Below are 17,282 nucleotides of genomic sequence, written 5' to 3' on the forward strand. Positions count from 1 at the left end.
AGAAACCCTGTCTGGACAAAGTAAATAATTAAATACAAATAAAAGAGACCATTGGCTGTAGGAGGGAAGGGTAGTGCTTAACCTCTACTGGATCCTCTCACGGCTGGCTAGGGGACATAACTAAAGAGCAACAGCGCCTAGGCCTGGCTTTAATTCCAGCATTCAGTTAGAGGTAGGTGGATCTCTGAGAGTCTGAGGCCAATCTGGTCTACACATTGAGTTTTCAGGCCAGGCAGGCAGAGCTACATAGTGAAACACTGAGTAAAGAAAGAGAGAGAGGGAGGGAGGGACGGAGGGAGGAAGGAAGGAAGAAGAAAAGAAAAAGTGAGGCCATCCCCCTCACGCCTAGAACACCTACAAAGCGGAGAGCAGCCTGGGGAAACTGAGACCTAGAGGAGATTCAGGCAGCTTCTGGGTCTGAGGAAGTCCTGGCTAGTCCTGACCTGCTGTGCGTCCTCTAGATCCCAGTCAGCTCCCCACCAGCTGAACCACAGGTGGTAGCCCCAATTTGTTCCTTACCCATTAACAGCCCGGACTGGGAGCAGAACTCTGCCAGCTTTGGGAGCTGACACCCCTATTCTTATTCAATTCCACCCCGCCTCCCTCCACCCTGCGGTGTCACCTGGCAAACATCTGTTCTGGGAATCAAAGCACTGGGGACTCGCCAGGTTTGCTGGGTCCCTGAGAATTTCTTGAGCCCTTTGGAGACGTCAGGCTGGAGCTGCAAAAAGTTAAAAGGCTCCTCAGCAGGCACAGAGTAGCCCGAAAGTGACTCCATGAGGTCACAGCCCGGGCTGCCGAGGCAGCGGAGCTGGGCCTCAGATTCCACCCCAGGGCAGCGCCTCTGACCCTCGAAGGAAAACACCAGGATGGTTCCGGCCGGAGAAGCCTGACTGGAAGGCCATTGTGCAGGGACCTAGGGCTTTGTTTAGGAGGAAGGTGACATTCAGGGACGTGTGAGCCGGTGCTGTCCATGTGCCTTTGACCACTGGAGCTGCACTGACGTCCCCAAATGTGGCTACTCAGTGCTGACTGATGGAGTCGCTCAACCTCGTCACGGATTCCTTTGTCTATGGCCCTAGGTCACTTTGAAAATATCATTTGTAGGTTTCACAGCTTCTGGGCTGTGACGAGGAGAGCAGTCTGTTCACTATGGGGAATGTGAGAGAAAAGATGGAAAACAAGACAAGAATGACCCAGCCCCATACTGGCCCAACATAGCTGTAGAGCTTCACCCCTTCAGAGCCAAAACACTCACCCTGCAACAGAGCCCTTTATTGGAAGAGGTTTGTCATTGGCTCTGAACTGGGCTCCAGTGAGTGTCTCTGCACATTTAAACACATTTAGAGACATGTTATGGCCGTTTCTGTCTTTGGGTGTGAGCACCTTAAAACCTTTGCTGAGCCCCAAGCAAGGCACGGCCTTACCCCTGCCAGGGCCGCAGTCTGGGCTCTTCTCTTTCCAGATGAGTGAGGCTCACAGGCTTTCATTGGATCCCGTGTTGGTCCTGGTGGGGACTGGAGAGGGACCCTTGACTGGGGAGGTTGGAGTGAGGATAATGGACTTATCAGTAGGTCCTGGAAAAGGGCAGCCAAGCTATGGCCTCCACTGTGTTGCCTGCCAGCCCTCTTAACTGAACCAGGCCAGCTGAAGGAGAGGAAGCCTTGCCTTTCAGATCCAGCTGTTTCAGCCATGAAGGGACACTGGTTGGTATTTAGTCACAAGAGGTTTTCCAAGTGTGCCTGGGGTGTGTGTGTGTGGGGGAGCCCATGCTTTGTGGAAGACAGGAGCTGATACAAAGGATAGAACCTCTGCTGCCTGTGAGAGACACACCATCTTGTTTGCCTCTGGTGAATTTCTTCAGGGGGAGGGAGAGTTGGGGACACTCTGCTCCACCTCCCTACAGACCTCTCCTGCTATAGAAAGCCCAGGATCTCATCACAGATGAGGTGTTGTGATGTGCTGGAAACAGCCAGGGTCAGGCAACAAGGGGTCAGGGTTAGGGAACCATGACAGTAGTCACTCAGTGAGGGTCCTTTGTAGAGTGACTCCCAGAGTGCAGCCTCCTAGGGCCTGTCAGCTCCCCTCAGAGATGCTCAGGACACAGGGAGTTCTCTGCTGCTGAGGGGCACACTCTGGGACCCACTTCCCACCACTCCTCCTCAGGGCTATAAGGAAAGCACCTGGAAGGTGGGGAGAAACACAGTACTTATGCCAGGCTGAGTAGCGGTCCCCAGGTTCTTCCAGCCCCCCTAAGTGTCCACATCTAAAGGACCTTTCTGCAGGGAGTGAAATAAACAACTTCAAATAGGCTAGGTGAAGTGCACACACCTTTAATCCCAGCACTTGGGAAAACAGAGACAGATGGATCTCTGTGAGATTGAAGCCAGCCAGAAGTACATATCGAGACCTTGTCTGAAACACACACACACACACACACACACACACACACACACACACACACAGAGAGAGAGAGAGAGAGAGAGAGAGAGAGAGAGAGAGAGAGGAAGAGAAAGGAAACATCCTTTTGCTTAGTGGGACTAAACTCAAACACATATAGCGAATAGCAACACATGAAGAGCTGGGGCGAAAGCAAACAGAGACCACTTGGAGATGAAGGCCAAGGCCAAGTGAGGGTCCTCTGAGCTGAGGGGGACCTGGAGCCAGCAAGGCTGAGGAACAGGCCTCAGCACCTGGAAACAGGTAAGGCTGCCTGGACCCATTCTTTATTTTAAATATGTATTTTTTAGATTTATACTTATTTTACTCTGTATTAATGTTTTGGCTGTGTACATCACTGTGTATGTACCTACCTAGCAGACACCCTGGAACTAGAATTACAGACTGTTGCAAGCTGTCGTGTGGGTGCTTGGAATAAGCTCAGGTCCTCTGAAAGAACAGCCAGTGCTCTTAACTGCTGAGCATCTCTCCAGCTCCCACCCTGCTTATCATTTATTTGTTTATTTATTTTGTTTGAGACAACATCTCCTGCAGCTAAGGCTGGCCTTGAACTCTTTTTTTTTTTTTTTAAGTTGTCCTCTGCCCTACATACCATGGCATGGTCATACTCATTGGCCTTGAACTCTTTATATAGCCAAGGATGTTGAACTCCTGGTCCTCCTGCCTCTACCTCCTGAGTGTTGGGATGACAGGCATGCACTGCCACATCTTGTTCCTGTTCATGTCGTGATCTCTGGCTTCCAGTCTTGGGTGCTATGAGGGGTCAATATCTATGAAAGTCATTGTCAGTCAGTGATCCCATTCTTGAAAGGGCCCATAGAGGCCAATGGCCTTGTGTTTGGATTCCAGCCCTGCTGCTAGCAAACTGGCCACTATGGGGAACTCATCCCCTCTTGGTTGGCACAAGCATCAGCAGCCACTCCAGAAAGCCTGCCAGGTGACCAAGGTCCTGAAACGGCCGTGAGCATTCTCACAGGTGCTGACCACTGCTGGGCAGGGACTTCTGGAATAGGAAGACACCATGCTGCCCTGTAGGAGGGTCTTCAGTGTGAGCTCTGGGGAGTGGGTGGAGGCCTCTAGAGGTCTTGAGATGCTACCAAGTGTGTCTGTGGTCATAGTCACTCACAGCAAACCCAGAGCAGGAGCCAGGCCAGCATTACATCCCTGGAGATGTCATATAAACATACTCAAAGCCACCAGACCCCAGTTCAAGAGGAACAGAGACTGTAACTCTAAGTGTCTGATGAGGAAGCATCCAGAAGTATCCTTAAAACAAACAGAAGGCGTGGGAATCAGGCACTGAAAATAGAGAGCTTGCTTTGCCCATAGGGATGCACTTCTACCCTAGTGACTCCACCCACCTTGCTGGACTCCTGGGAGCATCACCAGCAAGAGTTCTGCTGGCAGAACTGGAGACTGGGCCATATTAAGTTAGGATCACACAAGCCCCAGCTCACTGGCAACTCAGGCACTGGACCTCAGGATTGCAGCCCCACTTCCTTCCCATCTAAATGATTGAAAGCCAGCCCAGACCAGAGGAATCCAACCTAAAGGGATGAACTTTCTCTATCCATCTGGCTATTGGATCCTGTCCCTTGGACTGTGGGAAGGTAACCTGTACAATCGGAGCTGGGTATTTGCTCACACCCTGGCCTGCCCTTGATGGAAAGCCAGGAACCAGACCAACATGTACAAAGCTCACTTGATCACAACTCAGTGGTGATGGGAGCCCTTAGTGGTGAATCCAGGGATAGCTGGCAGGTGCTATGAGTCCCTACGCCAGCTCAGATCAGTCAGTGATGGACCTGCTCTGTGCTCCTAGCCTCCTCTAGTCTAGGGGCAGACACCCACATTCTCAGACATCCTCTGCAGCAGTGGCTTCTTGCATTTCCTGGATCAGGAAGCCGGGTCAAGGGCCAGTCCCAAGACACCCAGGGGATCCTCCCATTAGATTTTTGAAGGTATGATTTAAAATAAAATGTACCCTCTGACAAGTTTCTTTTTCCAAACTAAAAAGAGTCCTGGAAACACCTACTTCTATGATGATATAAGCTTAGGAACCTTTAGGCAGCAGCTAGAAAACAGTTGACTGGGCATATTCTGTGTAGTATGTCTCAACAATGATAATAAAACAGGTTCTAAATCAACACACCTTTAAAATTCAGATGCAGCCCACTCTGTAAAATTTAGAAACTACATTACAAATTCCACCTCTATGCTGATTTGAAAGTCATAGGTATTTACCTCTGTGTGTGTGTGTGTGTGTGTGTGTGTGTGTGTCTCGCGCATTGGCCCATGCCAACTCGTGGGAGTTAGTTTTCTTGTTTTACCATGTGGACCCTGGGGAGTGAATTCAGGTTTCTGGCAAAGCACCTTTATCTAAGTCATCTGTGGGCCCCTCAGAGCACAATTGTAAGAGGTTTTTCGTTTTGGTTTGGTTTTTGGTTTTTCAAGACAGGGTTTCTCTGTATAGCCCTAGCTATCCTGGAACTCACTCTGTAGACCAGGATGGCCTGGAACTCACAAAGATCCACCTGCCTCTTCTTTCCCAGTGCGGGGATTAAAGGTGTGCACACTACCATCCAGCTAACTTTGAGAGTTTTAACAAATATTTATCCCACATTCATGATATGGAACTTTCTAGTGACCTACAATCATTCTCTTCCCCATTAGTGGTAAGTATCCCCCCTTGACTGTAAATGGGCCTTTTGTTTTGTCTTTTCCAAAACTTGACACTGAATTTTAAAAGAAATAATAAAATCAGCTGTGACAGGTCAGGGCTGTAAACTCAGCACATGATAAGCTGAGGCAGGAGAATTGCCTTGAAATCACAGCCAGTCTAGGCTTCATAGTGATTTTCAGGATAGCCAGGGCTACATAGAGAGACCCTGTCTCAACAACAACAACAACAACAACAACAACAAATAAATAAATAGATAGATAGATGAATAAATAAATGAAATCAGGACACTAATCTGGGAGGGAGATTTTGTGGTGGGTTCTAGGGGAGGTAAAGGTAGTGGTGGATGGACATGACCAACACAACTGTATGGAACTGGGGCTGGAGGGATGGCTCAGTGGATAAGAACGAGTACTACTATCCTCTCAGAGGGCCTGAATTCCCTTCTCAGCAACCACATCAATCAATTTACAAACCAGATGCAGAGGCATATCTCACCTCTGGCTTTTCTGGGCATCTGCATTTATCAGCACGAGCTCCCACACAGACAGACACATATACACATAATTTAAAAAAGAATAGTAAGGGACTTTCAAAGAATAAGAAATACTATGTTTTTTCTTTCAATTAACAGAACCCCAAGCTCCTGGCCATCTGGGCATCTGTGTGGGCCCTGAGAAAACAGCAGAGGTCACAGAAGCCCTGCTCACTGACTCCATGAGATGTCAGTCTAGAAATACAGTCTTAGCACCACAAAGGGTACCGGGGGGGGGGGGGGGGGGGGGGGCCAGATCTGCAAGTCCAGAAGCTACAGAAGTCAGGCATCCCCTCCTCTCTCACCTGGAAAGTCTGTAAGGTGACAACAGTGCCACCTGCTGGCCAAATAGCTCTCTCCTTTTTTTTTTTTTTTTTTTTTTTTCTCTCCCTGGGGTACCCGCCAAAACCTAGGCGTGGTTATCCGGATCTCCAGGGCACATCCCCTCATTCTTCGTAAACCTGTTTCATTCAGGACTCAACCCTTACTTCCAGATCATTGCTGAACTATGGAAGGCCAGCTATAACCAACTCTCATTCTCTGCGTGAACAGCCCAAGCTCTTGTTCTATATATGAAGAAAGGTCTGAGCGCTCTATGCCCATTCTTCCATGTGACCCACAAGACAAGTCCAGAAGCAGGCTGATGCGACGGGCCCAGAGTTCATCACATAGCCAGCTGTAGATCTGCTGTCACCGGCCAAGCCCTGAGACAGGCCTCATCTCTCATGGATGTGTAGCACCCTGTCACTTATCAGAGTCTCATTTCCCACCTGTTCAGAGGTGGGAGTAAAACCTAATACGGGGAAGAATGTTCTTATGGGGGTCCCCGGGAACTCTACAGACATTTCTCTGAGCACTCCATTACCAACATGGCCATCTCTTCCGGTGTCTCTGAGAAGGCAGCCGAACGAAATGGTATACAACTGTATTCCACCCTCCAGGCCAATTTGGGGGGACTCCTCAGTGAAGCCTCGCCAGCCTCCCCGGTACCCCACATTTATCACAGACATTAAAACGAAAGCGGCAGGAGAAGGCAATTAAGATTAATAGTCTGCGCTGTCGATTGAAAATCACAAGGGGGAAGTAATTAGATTTTACAGGAGGCACCGCTCTCTAAACCAAGCCTCACAGCATGGGAGTCCCCGGTCCAGAGGCCTTTCGATGATGTCTTTTTGTAAAGACTTTCCTGGTGACATTCTCCCAGTGCTCCGTCATTAACGCCAGTCACTGATGGCGTCTGAATGTGGCGTGTTTCTCGTTGAGATTCATCAGATCTGCCATCTCTCCTCTATCCTGCCCTTGCAGACAGACCTCCCATGATCACTGAACGAGACCAGCACCTCTTTACCCAAACCAGCCTCCCGGGACCCCCACACCCCGGGAGTTGGGTATTGAAGGCATAATGAGAAAGGATAAGGGCTGAACCAAAGACCCCTGCGAGGACCCTTTCTTCAAGGCCGGGGGTGGGGCGGGGAGGAGGGGGATTCTCTGCAGACTGCCTCCTTTCTTTGCAAGAGAGGCTCATGGCGAGGCCCCTATTCTCCTCCCACCTGACCCGCCGCCAGCAGAGTCCACCGTTCAGACCAGGGCCCCTCCTCACTAGTAGGCAGCTGTCCCTCGCGCAGACTCAGGGGCCTGATCACAGACATAAGAGAGGCCAGTCCTGCCTCTGCATGTTGGCCAACCCACCCTCCTCGAAAGTCGCGGTCCGGTCCCTGTGGAGACCACGCGCGAGGCAGGCAGAGGACTCTCAGAGCGCGGCTCCCAGTTATGTGGAGACCGAAACTAGGTGGGACTGAAGCGCCATCTAGTGCTCACGACGTGCTCCCACGACGTCTCCACTGTCCAGGGCAAATATCTAGAAAAAGGGGGCCTAGGTCTGGGGCTGGGAGAACTTGGGAGAGTCGGATCTGCGAGGACAAGCTAAGGGAGAGGACCCAAGACTCAAATTGGGGGCCAAGAAGGCAGATCTCTGCGTGCCTTACAGTCTCTATCCTAGTGACCATCCAAAGCGCATCCCTCTGAGAGCCTAGGGCCGGGGGACTTCAGTAATTAATAGTAAAATTAAAGCCGCCTATTCAATAACCACCAGGCTGGTACACATTGAACACTTGCTCCCTGGGACGCGATCGCGAAGGGGAGTGGGGGATCCTCCCCCCTGTAGATCTGGCCGACCTGGGCGGGGTCACTGGGCTGGGCCTGAGAGGGTGTGTGCGGGGGCGGAGACTTGATGCAATTAGGAGAACTGTTCTGATCCACGGTCACCTACAGGCCGGCCAGGGGGATGAAACGTATATAAGGCAGCGTGCCCGGAGACACAGAGCCGTCGGAGCAGTAACGCTGCACGCACCGCTGCATTGCTGTCCACGAACACTCTGTGTCTGCCATTCGCGTCCCTGCAGCATCGCAGTCTTTGTAACCTTTGTAACCGCTCCTCACAACCCCCCGGAGGTGCCATGTGGAGAACGCAGAACGGGTGTATTGTGGCCCGAGCCCTGGTCCTGGCCACTTTGTGGCTGGCGGTGGCTGGCCGTCCTCTGGTTCGGCGATCCCTGGCTCTGTCCAATGAACAGCCACTCATTCTCTATGGCTGGGACAAGAGCACCCGCCTGCAGCACCTGTACGTCTCTGGTCCCCACATCTCCAACTGCTTCCTGAATATCCGGAGCGATGGCTCCGTGGACTGCGAGGATGAACAAAGCGAACGAAGTGAGTGTCTGCCAGCGCGTTCCCTCGGGGTCCCTTAGGTCCCCAAAACCTCGCGTGGGTGCTACAGTGACCTTAACAAATCCCCTGGACTCTCAGACTAGGTCTGGGGAAGGGCGAAGCAGTGTGGCTCCGCCGTACCCACGTGTTGCTGCAGCTTCTTCCTTCTCTTGTTCGCAGATTTGCTAGAGTTCCGCCCGGTCGCTCTGAAGACGATTAGCATCAAGGATGTCAGCAGCGTGCGGTACCTCTGCATGAGCGCGGACGGCAAGATCCAGGGGCTGGTGAGTGTTCCCCACGAGGTGGGATGCTCGGGGCCGCGCTAGGTCCGTGTTGGGTCTTTACACCCCCTGCTCAGGCCTATAAGGAACTTCGAGGGCAAGGTAGTAAAGCTAATGTTACCGCCGCCGCCCCCCCCCCGACCCCGGAGGAAAGCGATGGCCCCAGGCTGTAGTCGGGAATGAGGAGGCCAGCGGAGCTTGTCCAATCCTCTAAAAGGCTGGCTCAGCTGGCTGCTGAATCCCATTCAACTTTCGGCCCCTTTGATATTGAACAGGAAAAGCAACCTCTGCCCTTTTCATCTCCAGCCTATGCATGTGTGGTCCTCGATTTCCTTTCTCTCCCTCAAGTGAAAGAAAAAAAAAAAAAGAAGAAAGGAAATGCCTTTCAGTCCATTTTCATGTCCTAGGAACACGGTGTGATGTAGAGACCAGCATACTTAAAACTAAGGGGCTCACCTGCTTGGGAGCAGGGTGGGAGTGGGGGTGGGGAGGACTGGCCAGGTCCAAGTAACCCCTGAAACCCGGGAGGCTGGAGGTATGAAGTATGAAGGCTTAGGGCTCTGGGAGCAAAAGCTGCGAGTTCAAAGAAGCTTTCAGATCTCCCTCTGGCAGTACAAGAGGAGGCCGTGTGAGGTCAGGTGGCCAAGCTCTTCCATCCAGCCTGGGCTCTTGGGAGGAGCTCCCCTATGGGGAACAATGGCTACCGGCTCAAAGTTTTTGCTTTGTTTTTTTTTTTTTTTTTTTTTTTCTTTAAGAGTCTCAAAATTGTTTTGTGGCTCTGAGGTGGTTTTAGCTACATGAAAAGACCACAAGCAAAGAAGGGAAGGGTCTGCCGAGGAGCCAAAGAAGGGGTTTCACTGCCTGTGTGAAAGCTGATACTCCTGCCCTGAACAAATACCCCACTACACTGTTCCTGGTATATGTATTTGTGGCTAGGGCGCTGGGAGGAGGGTTCGACCCCTAGTCTATCATAATCTAAATGGGGCGGGAATGCCCATGGGAGCTTTGCCCCTCAATCCCAATGCTACCCTGGATCTATTGGGCATAGTCCCATCACAAATTCTACCTGACCATTTTTCTTTTTCTTTCTTTTTTTTTTTTTTAATAGAAGTTCCACAATCTATCATTCCTATATGAAGAAAGGCTGACCAATTCTCCCTAAGACATCCCCAAGAGAAATAATCCTGTGTTTTACCTACATTTTTCAGGGAACATGGCCCCTACTGCCTTGTGGCTCTATTCCCTATCCCCGTGCCATCAGCCAGGGCAGGAGCTGTGGGTTCTTGGAATTAGCTTGTTATCAGAGCCTTATCTGCCCTCGATCTTCACCTGCGTTCAGCGACCTCGGCAGGCGGCTTATGTTTACTAAACCATTCAGACTTCCCAAAGGGAAGTAGCACCAGTTTGGGAGACTGCCACTGGTACCTCAGTCCTGAGGACTAGGAATGTTCTGGTATTGAGGATGGGGACCAGGGACAGCTTCCTGAAGCGCACATTTCCGGCCACCCACAGGGTCCGGGCTAGGTCCCGGGCGTGGGGGAGGGGTTGAGGATTATCAGGCAGATCCTGGCAAGCTGCCTGTGAGGGGGCGTCTCTACTCACACTACTCACAATGGTAACAGACACAACCATCTCAGCATTAGAAAAGCTCATGCAGCAGGTCTAGACAGGAACTCTCCCTTTATCCCAGGCCCCAGGCAAGGCTGCCCGTTGCTACCGAAAAACTGCCTAAACTGGGGGCAGAGATCAGAAAGCTGAGAAATAACAATCAGAATTTAATGTCACTAGTTAAAAGCCAGGGAAACTTGCATCCTAACAGTGGCTGCATGGGGATTTCTCTCTCTAAGATGGGATGGATACTTGGTACACACCTACCAGCCTAACCCCTTGGAATCTGAAGCAGGGGGATTGTCCTGGTGAAGTCAAGGCTACAGAGTGAGACCCTATTTGAAAATATGCCAGGGCTGGGGAATGGAGTTCAGCATGATCAAAGCTCTGGGTTCGACTGAGCACTGCATAATCCCAGCATCGTGGTGCTCACTTGTCATCCCAACACTCGGGAAGAAAAGGCGGGAGGATCGGGAATTAAAGGTCAGCATAGGGTACTTGAGTCTGTTTCAAAATGAAAACCCAGGCCTGATATGGCTAGGGACACCTTCAATCCCCGTAATCAGGAGGCAGAGGCAGGTGAATCTTCGAGTTCAAGCTAGCCTGGTCTACATAATGAGTTCCAGTCCAGCCAGGGCTACATGTAGTGACAGTCCCATGCAACCCGGGCTGGCCTTGAATTCCTGAACTCTGCCTCTGCCTCCCAAGTCATGGGATGAGAGGTGAGCATCACCATGCTTGACTTTCCATGTACTTCAAGGAAAGCACACTGACAGTGGCTGTAGGGACAGGATACCAGCGCAATATTTTATGCTCATAGATGCTTGTTTCTTTCTCCAAAGATTCGTTACTCGGAGGAAGACTGCACCTTCAGTGAGAATTTGAGCTATATAGGTTACAACCAGTACAGATCCCCGAATCACCACCTCTATGTCATCCTTTTGAGGAACAAACACAAGCAACAACAGCTCTCGGACAAAAAACCCTCAAACTTTCTCCCCATGATTTCCCGGATCTTCAAAGCCAGAGAGGAGCGGGAGTCAAAAGTGTTACCTCTGACCCTGGATTCTGACAGCATGGATCCATTCAAGTCAGTGAAGGACATGGAGATAAAGAGTCCCAGCTTCCAGAAGTGATGGGGTTCTGTCAGGATGAAGAATACCCCAGTGTCCCATAAATTTCCCCTTTAGGAAGATGCACTAGAAGCTGTACATATTTTAAGTCTCATATTGACCATGTGTGGTTTTAGTGGCTAGACTTGATCATGAACCTAAATTGACCACCTGCCTAGCTATCATCTGAGCCCCACTGACTTAGGCGGCTGCTGCCCTGTGGCCTGGTTACTCAGGTTCTGTTTGAATACCTCCACTAATGGGGAACTCATTCCTATGAAATGTTTCTTAATCTCTGTGATTGGGACATTTTCAGCAGGCCAGCCAGAAGATGTGAAGTCATTTAAAATTCATGTGCAGGAGGTAGGCTCTGAAGTATATGTTGACTGATGACCTCGTGGGGTCTCAGCTTGCCCTCTGTTGCCTCCTGGCTGGAACTGATGGGGGATCACAAACTTGGAGCAAAGGGCAGCCAGGAAAACCTTGGGAGCCTTGCAGGATGGTTTTGGGGTTAAAAATTCCAGCTGACCATTTAATTCCCCTTCCCCCAACTTCTAGATGTCAGATGGATATCTCAGCTCAGGAGTGGACTCCTCAGCTGAGTGGGTAACTAAGCTGCCACTTGTGTCCCAACAGCTTGCCTTGGACATGAGCCTCTAGATCTGCCCAGAGCCCTTCTCAGAGCTCACCTGGGCTCTCCAACCCCAGAGGGAGCTTGGAGCTCAAGGGCCATCTACTTGTACCCTCCTGCCCCCAGCTCCTGACTCTTCTCCCTGGTCATCAAGCGTTCTGTGGATCAACCTGCACCCCTCATTTGCAAATGAACAACAAGATTGGGAAACCCTAAATTTTTCAACAACTGCAGGGGAGATGTGGAATCTTTTCCACAGCACTTACTTGGCAGTGTGATATTTATAAGTAATTTATTTCATTACATCTCTTATTTTCTTACTTTATTTATGCCCCAGATCATATTTATGTACATGACATTTGTTTTCTACATTAAAAAGGAGTTGGTTTGTATTAAAAGTTGTTCTGTTCCAAGTGGGATGCAAATGAGGCAGGAAAGAGCCACAAGAGGGGCGACTCCCCTGTTCTAGCCTGGGGCCCTGGTGCCTTTGTTGACAATGGGTGGTCCCTTCTCAGACCCCCTCATACTCAACCACCAGATCAGACCAGGAGGACAATAGTTTAAGTCAGAAAGCCCCACCATTGGCTTTTGTTATTTGGGAACACACTGTCTGGTGGGGTGAGGGGGGGCTTGTTGACAAATTATATACCCATTTATTTATTTATTTTGAGGCAAGGGTTCTCTATTATACAGCTCTGGCTGTCCTGGGATTTGCTAAGTAGACCAAGCTGGCCTCTAACTCACAAATCTGTCTTTGCCTCCCTAGTGCTGGGATTAGAGGCATGTGCCACCATATTCAGCTACAAAAAAAAAAAAAAAAAAAAAAAAAAAAAAATCAGATTCTTTGTTTGGTATCAAGGACAGAAAGTCAAAGCTTGCTTAAACTTTTTGTCAAATTCCTCTGCCATCTAGGAATCAGGACTTTACTAGAGGGCCAGCAGCTAGGCATGCTGGGAAAGCAAGTGTGATGCTGGTGCTGTTGTCAAGGCAAGGAAGCAGGGCAGGATGATGGGGAGAGGGCAATGTGGCCATGTGCATTCAGCGGGTGGGTTCAACAACAATGGCTGTTAGAGTCGATTCTGACTTCTGGAGGAGGGACAAGAACAGGGTGGCTCTGATGGGCAGCTGAGGGTTGCCATTAGTTGACACCTAGGGACTGGGAAGCAGAGGTGAGTGGCTTCCCCAAAGGAAACAAAGGGCTCCGATTTACCTCTACTCTATTAAAAACTGGCTCTAGAAAGCTTCCAAGGACTGGAAAGGAGAAAGGGGGGGAATAGGAGCCAGAAATGGAACTGGGCCTGGATGTGACACTGCTGAGGTCCCCATTTCCTGCCAGACTGCTTCTGATATCCCAGGAATCTCAGAGAAGATGTGTCTTTTGGTATGCTAATGGCCTTCCTGAGGGGGAATCCTTCACCCTCCAAGCCTGGTTGAGCCTCACCCACCCAGACCTCAGGGAGGCCCAGGGACTGATGCTGACCTGATCACAAACATCAGGGCAGCCAAGCTGATCCATCGTGTATATTCTATGAAGTCTCCATAACAGCCTTTAGCACCTGGCTCAGAGAAGTTTCTGGAAGCTTCCGAACTTGTACTCAGACAGCACCTGGGAGGTCTGGGAAGCACAGAACCTTTTCTCCAACCTGGCTTCCTGCATCTACCTTTCTCTGTCCTTTATAATAAACTGAACGCAGGTGGTGCACACCTCTAATCCTAGCCCTTGGGAAGCAGATGCAAGCAGATCCCTTTGAGTTTGCACCAACCTGATCTACATAGTAAGTTCCAGGAGAGCCAGAGATGTGTATTGAGACCCTGTCTTTAAAAAAATCATAATAAATACACAGTCTGCTGGTTGGTTAAACCAAATTAGTGGAAACCCAGGAAGAGGGGTCATGGTTAGACATCAAACTAGTATTCAATGGGGCCAAAGCCTAGGAGGAATGCTGAATTGAGGCTGCCTCATCAGCAGAATCTGCCACTGCTACCCTGGGCAGAAGTGGAGGGGGTGTCCCTGTGGCTCGCCCAGTGGAGGTGAGAGATTGTGAAAGGGATCTGCATTGTAAACAGATATTAGGGAAACCGAGTTTATTCTTTTTTCTTACTCAGACTTGGGCTCCCCTCCCCCACAGTGAAAGCTATGTGATAGGAACTTGGTGGCGGTGAGAGGCTCTGCCCAGGGTGTCAGTAACTGGCATTGTCTGTTGTGTCTGCCGCAGCTTCCATTTGGAGCTTTTGTTTCTGATTTTTCAAGATAGGGTTTCTCTGTGTTGTCCTGGCTATTCTGGAGCTAGCTCAGTAGACCAGGCTGGCCTCAAACTCACAGAGATCCACCTGCTTCGGCCCTGCAAGTGCTGGGATTAAAAGAGTGCATGCACCACCACTGCCCAGTAACTTGGTGTTTTGTTTTATGACCATTTCTTCACAGAGGTTTCCCACATTTCGTTTGTTTCGAGAGATTTCATCATTGCTTGTCAAGCATTCCTGATGTGTATGTTCATACTCCTTGGCTTGTGTTTATTGTCATTTTTCTGAGGCAGGGTTTCATAATGTGGTCCTGGGAGAGCCAGGGGTATGTATTGGGACCCTGTCTCAGCCTCCTGAGTTTTGGGGTTACAGCTGCATGCCACCAGGCAATTTTGTGTCATTCTCTTCCTCCTTCCCTCCCTCCCAGCTTCCCCCACTACTTCATGCTTGCTCACTGGCTCTCTGCCCCATCTCCCCACCCCCCCCCCACTCCCGCCAAGATCTCCCACTGAAAAAAGTATGAACCACATGACAGGGGTCTGCAGACAGTGAACTGTGTTTCGTATCCAGCTGGAGAAACCAGCAGTAAAAAAGAGAAAGTTTTTGGGGGTAGGATGAAAATTGAAATAGGGTTTCACTATGTAACCCAAACTGACCTGGAACTCGCTGTATATCTTAGAACTGACTGTAATCCTCCTGCCTCATTCTCCCACACTGGGATTGCCTGAGACACCATGTCTGGATTTAAATAATAATAAAAAGGTTTACTTTAATGTCATTTATTTGTTTGTTTACTTGTTTATTTATTTTCGGAGGCAGGGCCTCTCTGTATCAGCCCTGGCTGTCCTCAGATTCACTGGGATTCTTTTGCCTCTGCCTCCATGTACCACCATGCCTGGTAACCTGTGTTTTGATGTTGTCTGGGCTGGAGATTGAATCCAGGGCCTCATGAGCCTGCATATGCTCATCACCGAACTGTGAGTTCCATCCCTGTCCCAGAAATATTCTCTTCACACCCACCTCCTGGAGGATGTTGCAATCAATGGCTGGCTATCCTGTGACCTGCCACCCACCTCTGAGTTCCTGTATGGCCATGTGGAGTGGACCCCCAAGACCTGCAGTAGATACGGGAACTGTGTGCATCTGGGGAGCAAAGCTCTGGCAGCTATGTGGAATCACAGAGGTTTGAGGCTAGGCTGTCATAGGGCTTCACGGGTACAGTCTCGGTGTGTGCCGTGAAGTAGGTGCAACAGATAAGAGTATGTCTACATGAAAGGGTGGGCACAAACATACATCACATACACAGTGTCAAAAGAAGGCATAAGAAACAGAATGGGCAAGGACAGGACTCAGTGGCAGACTACAGGCTGAGCAAGCCAAGAGGCTCAGAGTTCCATCAGGGAGTCTTATAAAAAAAAACAGAAAGAAGCCGGTAAGACTTTGCCTCTGGGGATAAGGGAGGTGGAGGATCTGGGGGAGGGGGTGTTACCAGAAAAGAAGTAAACTGGAAATCATCATGTTAAATGAAATAAGACAGACTCTGGCCAGCAACAGGGTTCAGTGAGTAAAGGGGCTTGCCAATAAGCCAGACAACTGGGTTCTATCCCTGGATCCCATGTGGGAGAAGAGAGATGATTCCTGGAAGTAGTCCTCTGACTTCTATATGTGTGTTCACATGCAAAATAAATACATACAATGCTTAAAAACAAAGCCAGACTCAGGAAAGCAAACATTGCATGTTCTCTTTCAGACATGGAATCCAGATTTAAATTTATATATCTGGAAGCTGGAGAGACTGCTTAGCAGTTAAGAGCACTGGTTGCTCTTGAAGAGGATCGGTTCCCAGGACCCACAGAGCAGCTCACAACTGTAACTCTATCCAGTTCTAGGGGATCTTAACAACCACTTTTGGCCTCTTTGGGGACTGTATATATATGTGGTAAACATACAAACATGCAAACAAAACACCCATACATATAATTTTTAAAAATCTTTAAAAAAAAGAAAAATTTTGTGTATATATTTATATGAGTGTATGTGTCTGTGTGTCACAAGACTAGACAGGGGATCATGAAGGAGAGGAAGAGATCCTGAAGGAACATGAGGAGGAAGCAAATGGAATTCACATGACCTGAAAAAAAGAGAGGTCTGGGGGCTGGCTCAGTGGTTAAAGCACTTGTCAGAGACATGAAGACTGGATCTCGATATCCACATAACTGGGGTAAGAGTGGCACCCACCTGTAATTCCAGTCTCTGAGGACAGAGATAGTGGCTCCCCAGAGCAAACTGGTTAGGGAGGCTAAGTCATACAGGTGAGCTCAGGGTTTAAGTGAGAGACTATTTCAAAGAACTAAGTGGAAGAATATTAGAAGTTCCCAACATCAGCCTCGGGCCTCCACCCTCCCCTGCCCTGCCCCCCCCTACACACACACAATGCTTGGCACTCAGGAGGCAGAGGCAGAGGTAGGTGGGGCTAGGTTTGAGATTTGAGTCTAGCCTGTTCTGATCTATATAGCTACACTGTGACTTCCAGGCCACCCAGGACCACAGAATAAGAGTCTGTTAAAAAACAAAACAAGACCTGGTCTGGTGTAGTGGCACATGCTTTTAATTCCAGGGCTCAGGAGCAGAGGAAGGAGGAGGTCTGTGATTTTGAAGCCTTTCCCGACAGCTTAGTGAGTTCTAGGACAACCAGGGTTACATAGTGAGACCCTGTCTGACAAAACAAAAATGGACTGGAGAGATGGCTCAGCAGTTGAGAGTACTGGCTGCTCTTCTAGAGGACCTAGGTTTAGCTCCCAGCACTCACATGGAAGTTCATACCTATCTGTAACTCGAGTTCCAAGATTTCTGATATTCTCACATAGACATTCACTGAGGCAAAACACCAATGATATGTGAATACACACACACACACACACACACACACACACACACACACACATATATCACATATAGTAACTAGGATGATCCAAGGTCTTCTGGGTAGAGCTGTGAGGAGGCTATGTGTTCAGGACACAGGGGC

The 17,282-nt window shown here is 49.6% G+C and overlaps 1 protein-coding gene across 1 annotated transcript; it reads left to right on the forward strand.

The window, feature by feature from the left end:
* The first annotated feature begins 8,122 nt into the window (after positions 1 to 8,122).
* Fgf19 (fibroblast growth factor 19) lies at positions 8,123 to 11,519 on the forward strand. Its single transcript, XM_051192089.1, has 3 exons — positions 8,123 to 8,384; positions 8,562 to 8,665; positions 11,113 to 11,519. The coding sequence occupies exons 1-3, from the start codon at positions 8,132 to 8,134 to the stop codon at positions 11,404 to 11,406; spliced, it is 651 nt and encodes a 216-aa protein (XP_051048046.1). The 5' UTR covers positions 8,123 to 8,131; the 3' UTR covers positions 11,407 to 11,519.
* Positions 11,520 to 17,282: the final 5,763 nt, after the last annotated feature.

This window comes from Phodopus roborovskii, unplaced genomic scaffold (genome assembly GCF_943737965.1).
Source record: "Phodopus roborovskii unplaced genomic scaffold, PHOROB, whole genome shotgun sequence".
Lineage (NCBI taxonomy): Eukaryota > Metazoa > Chordata > Mammalia > Rodentia > Cricetidae > Phodopus > Phodopus roborovskii.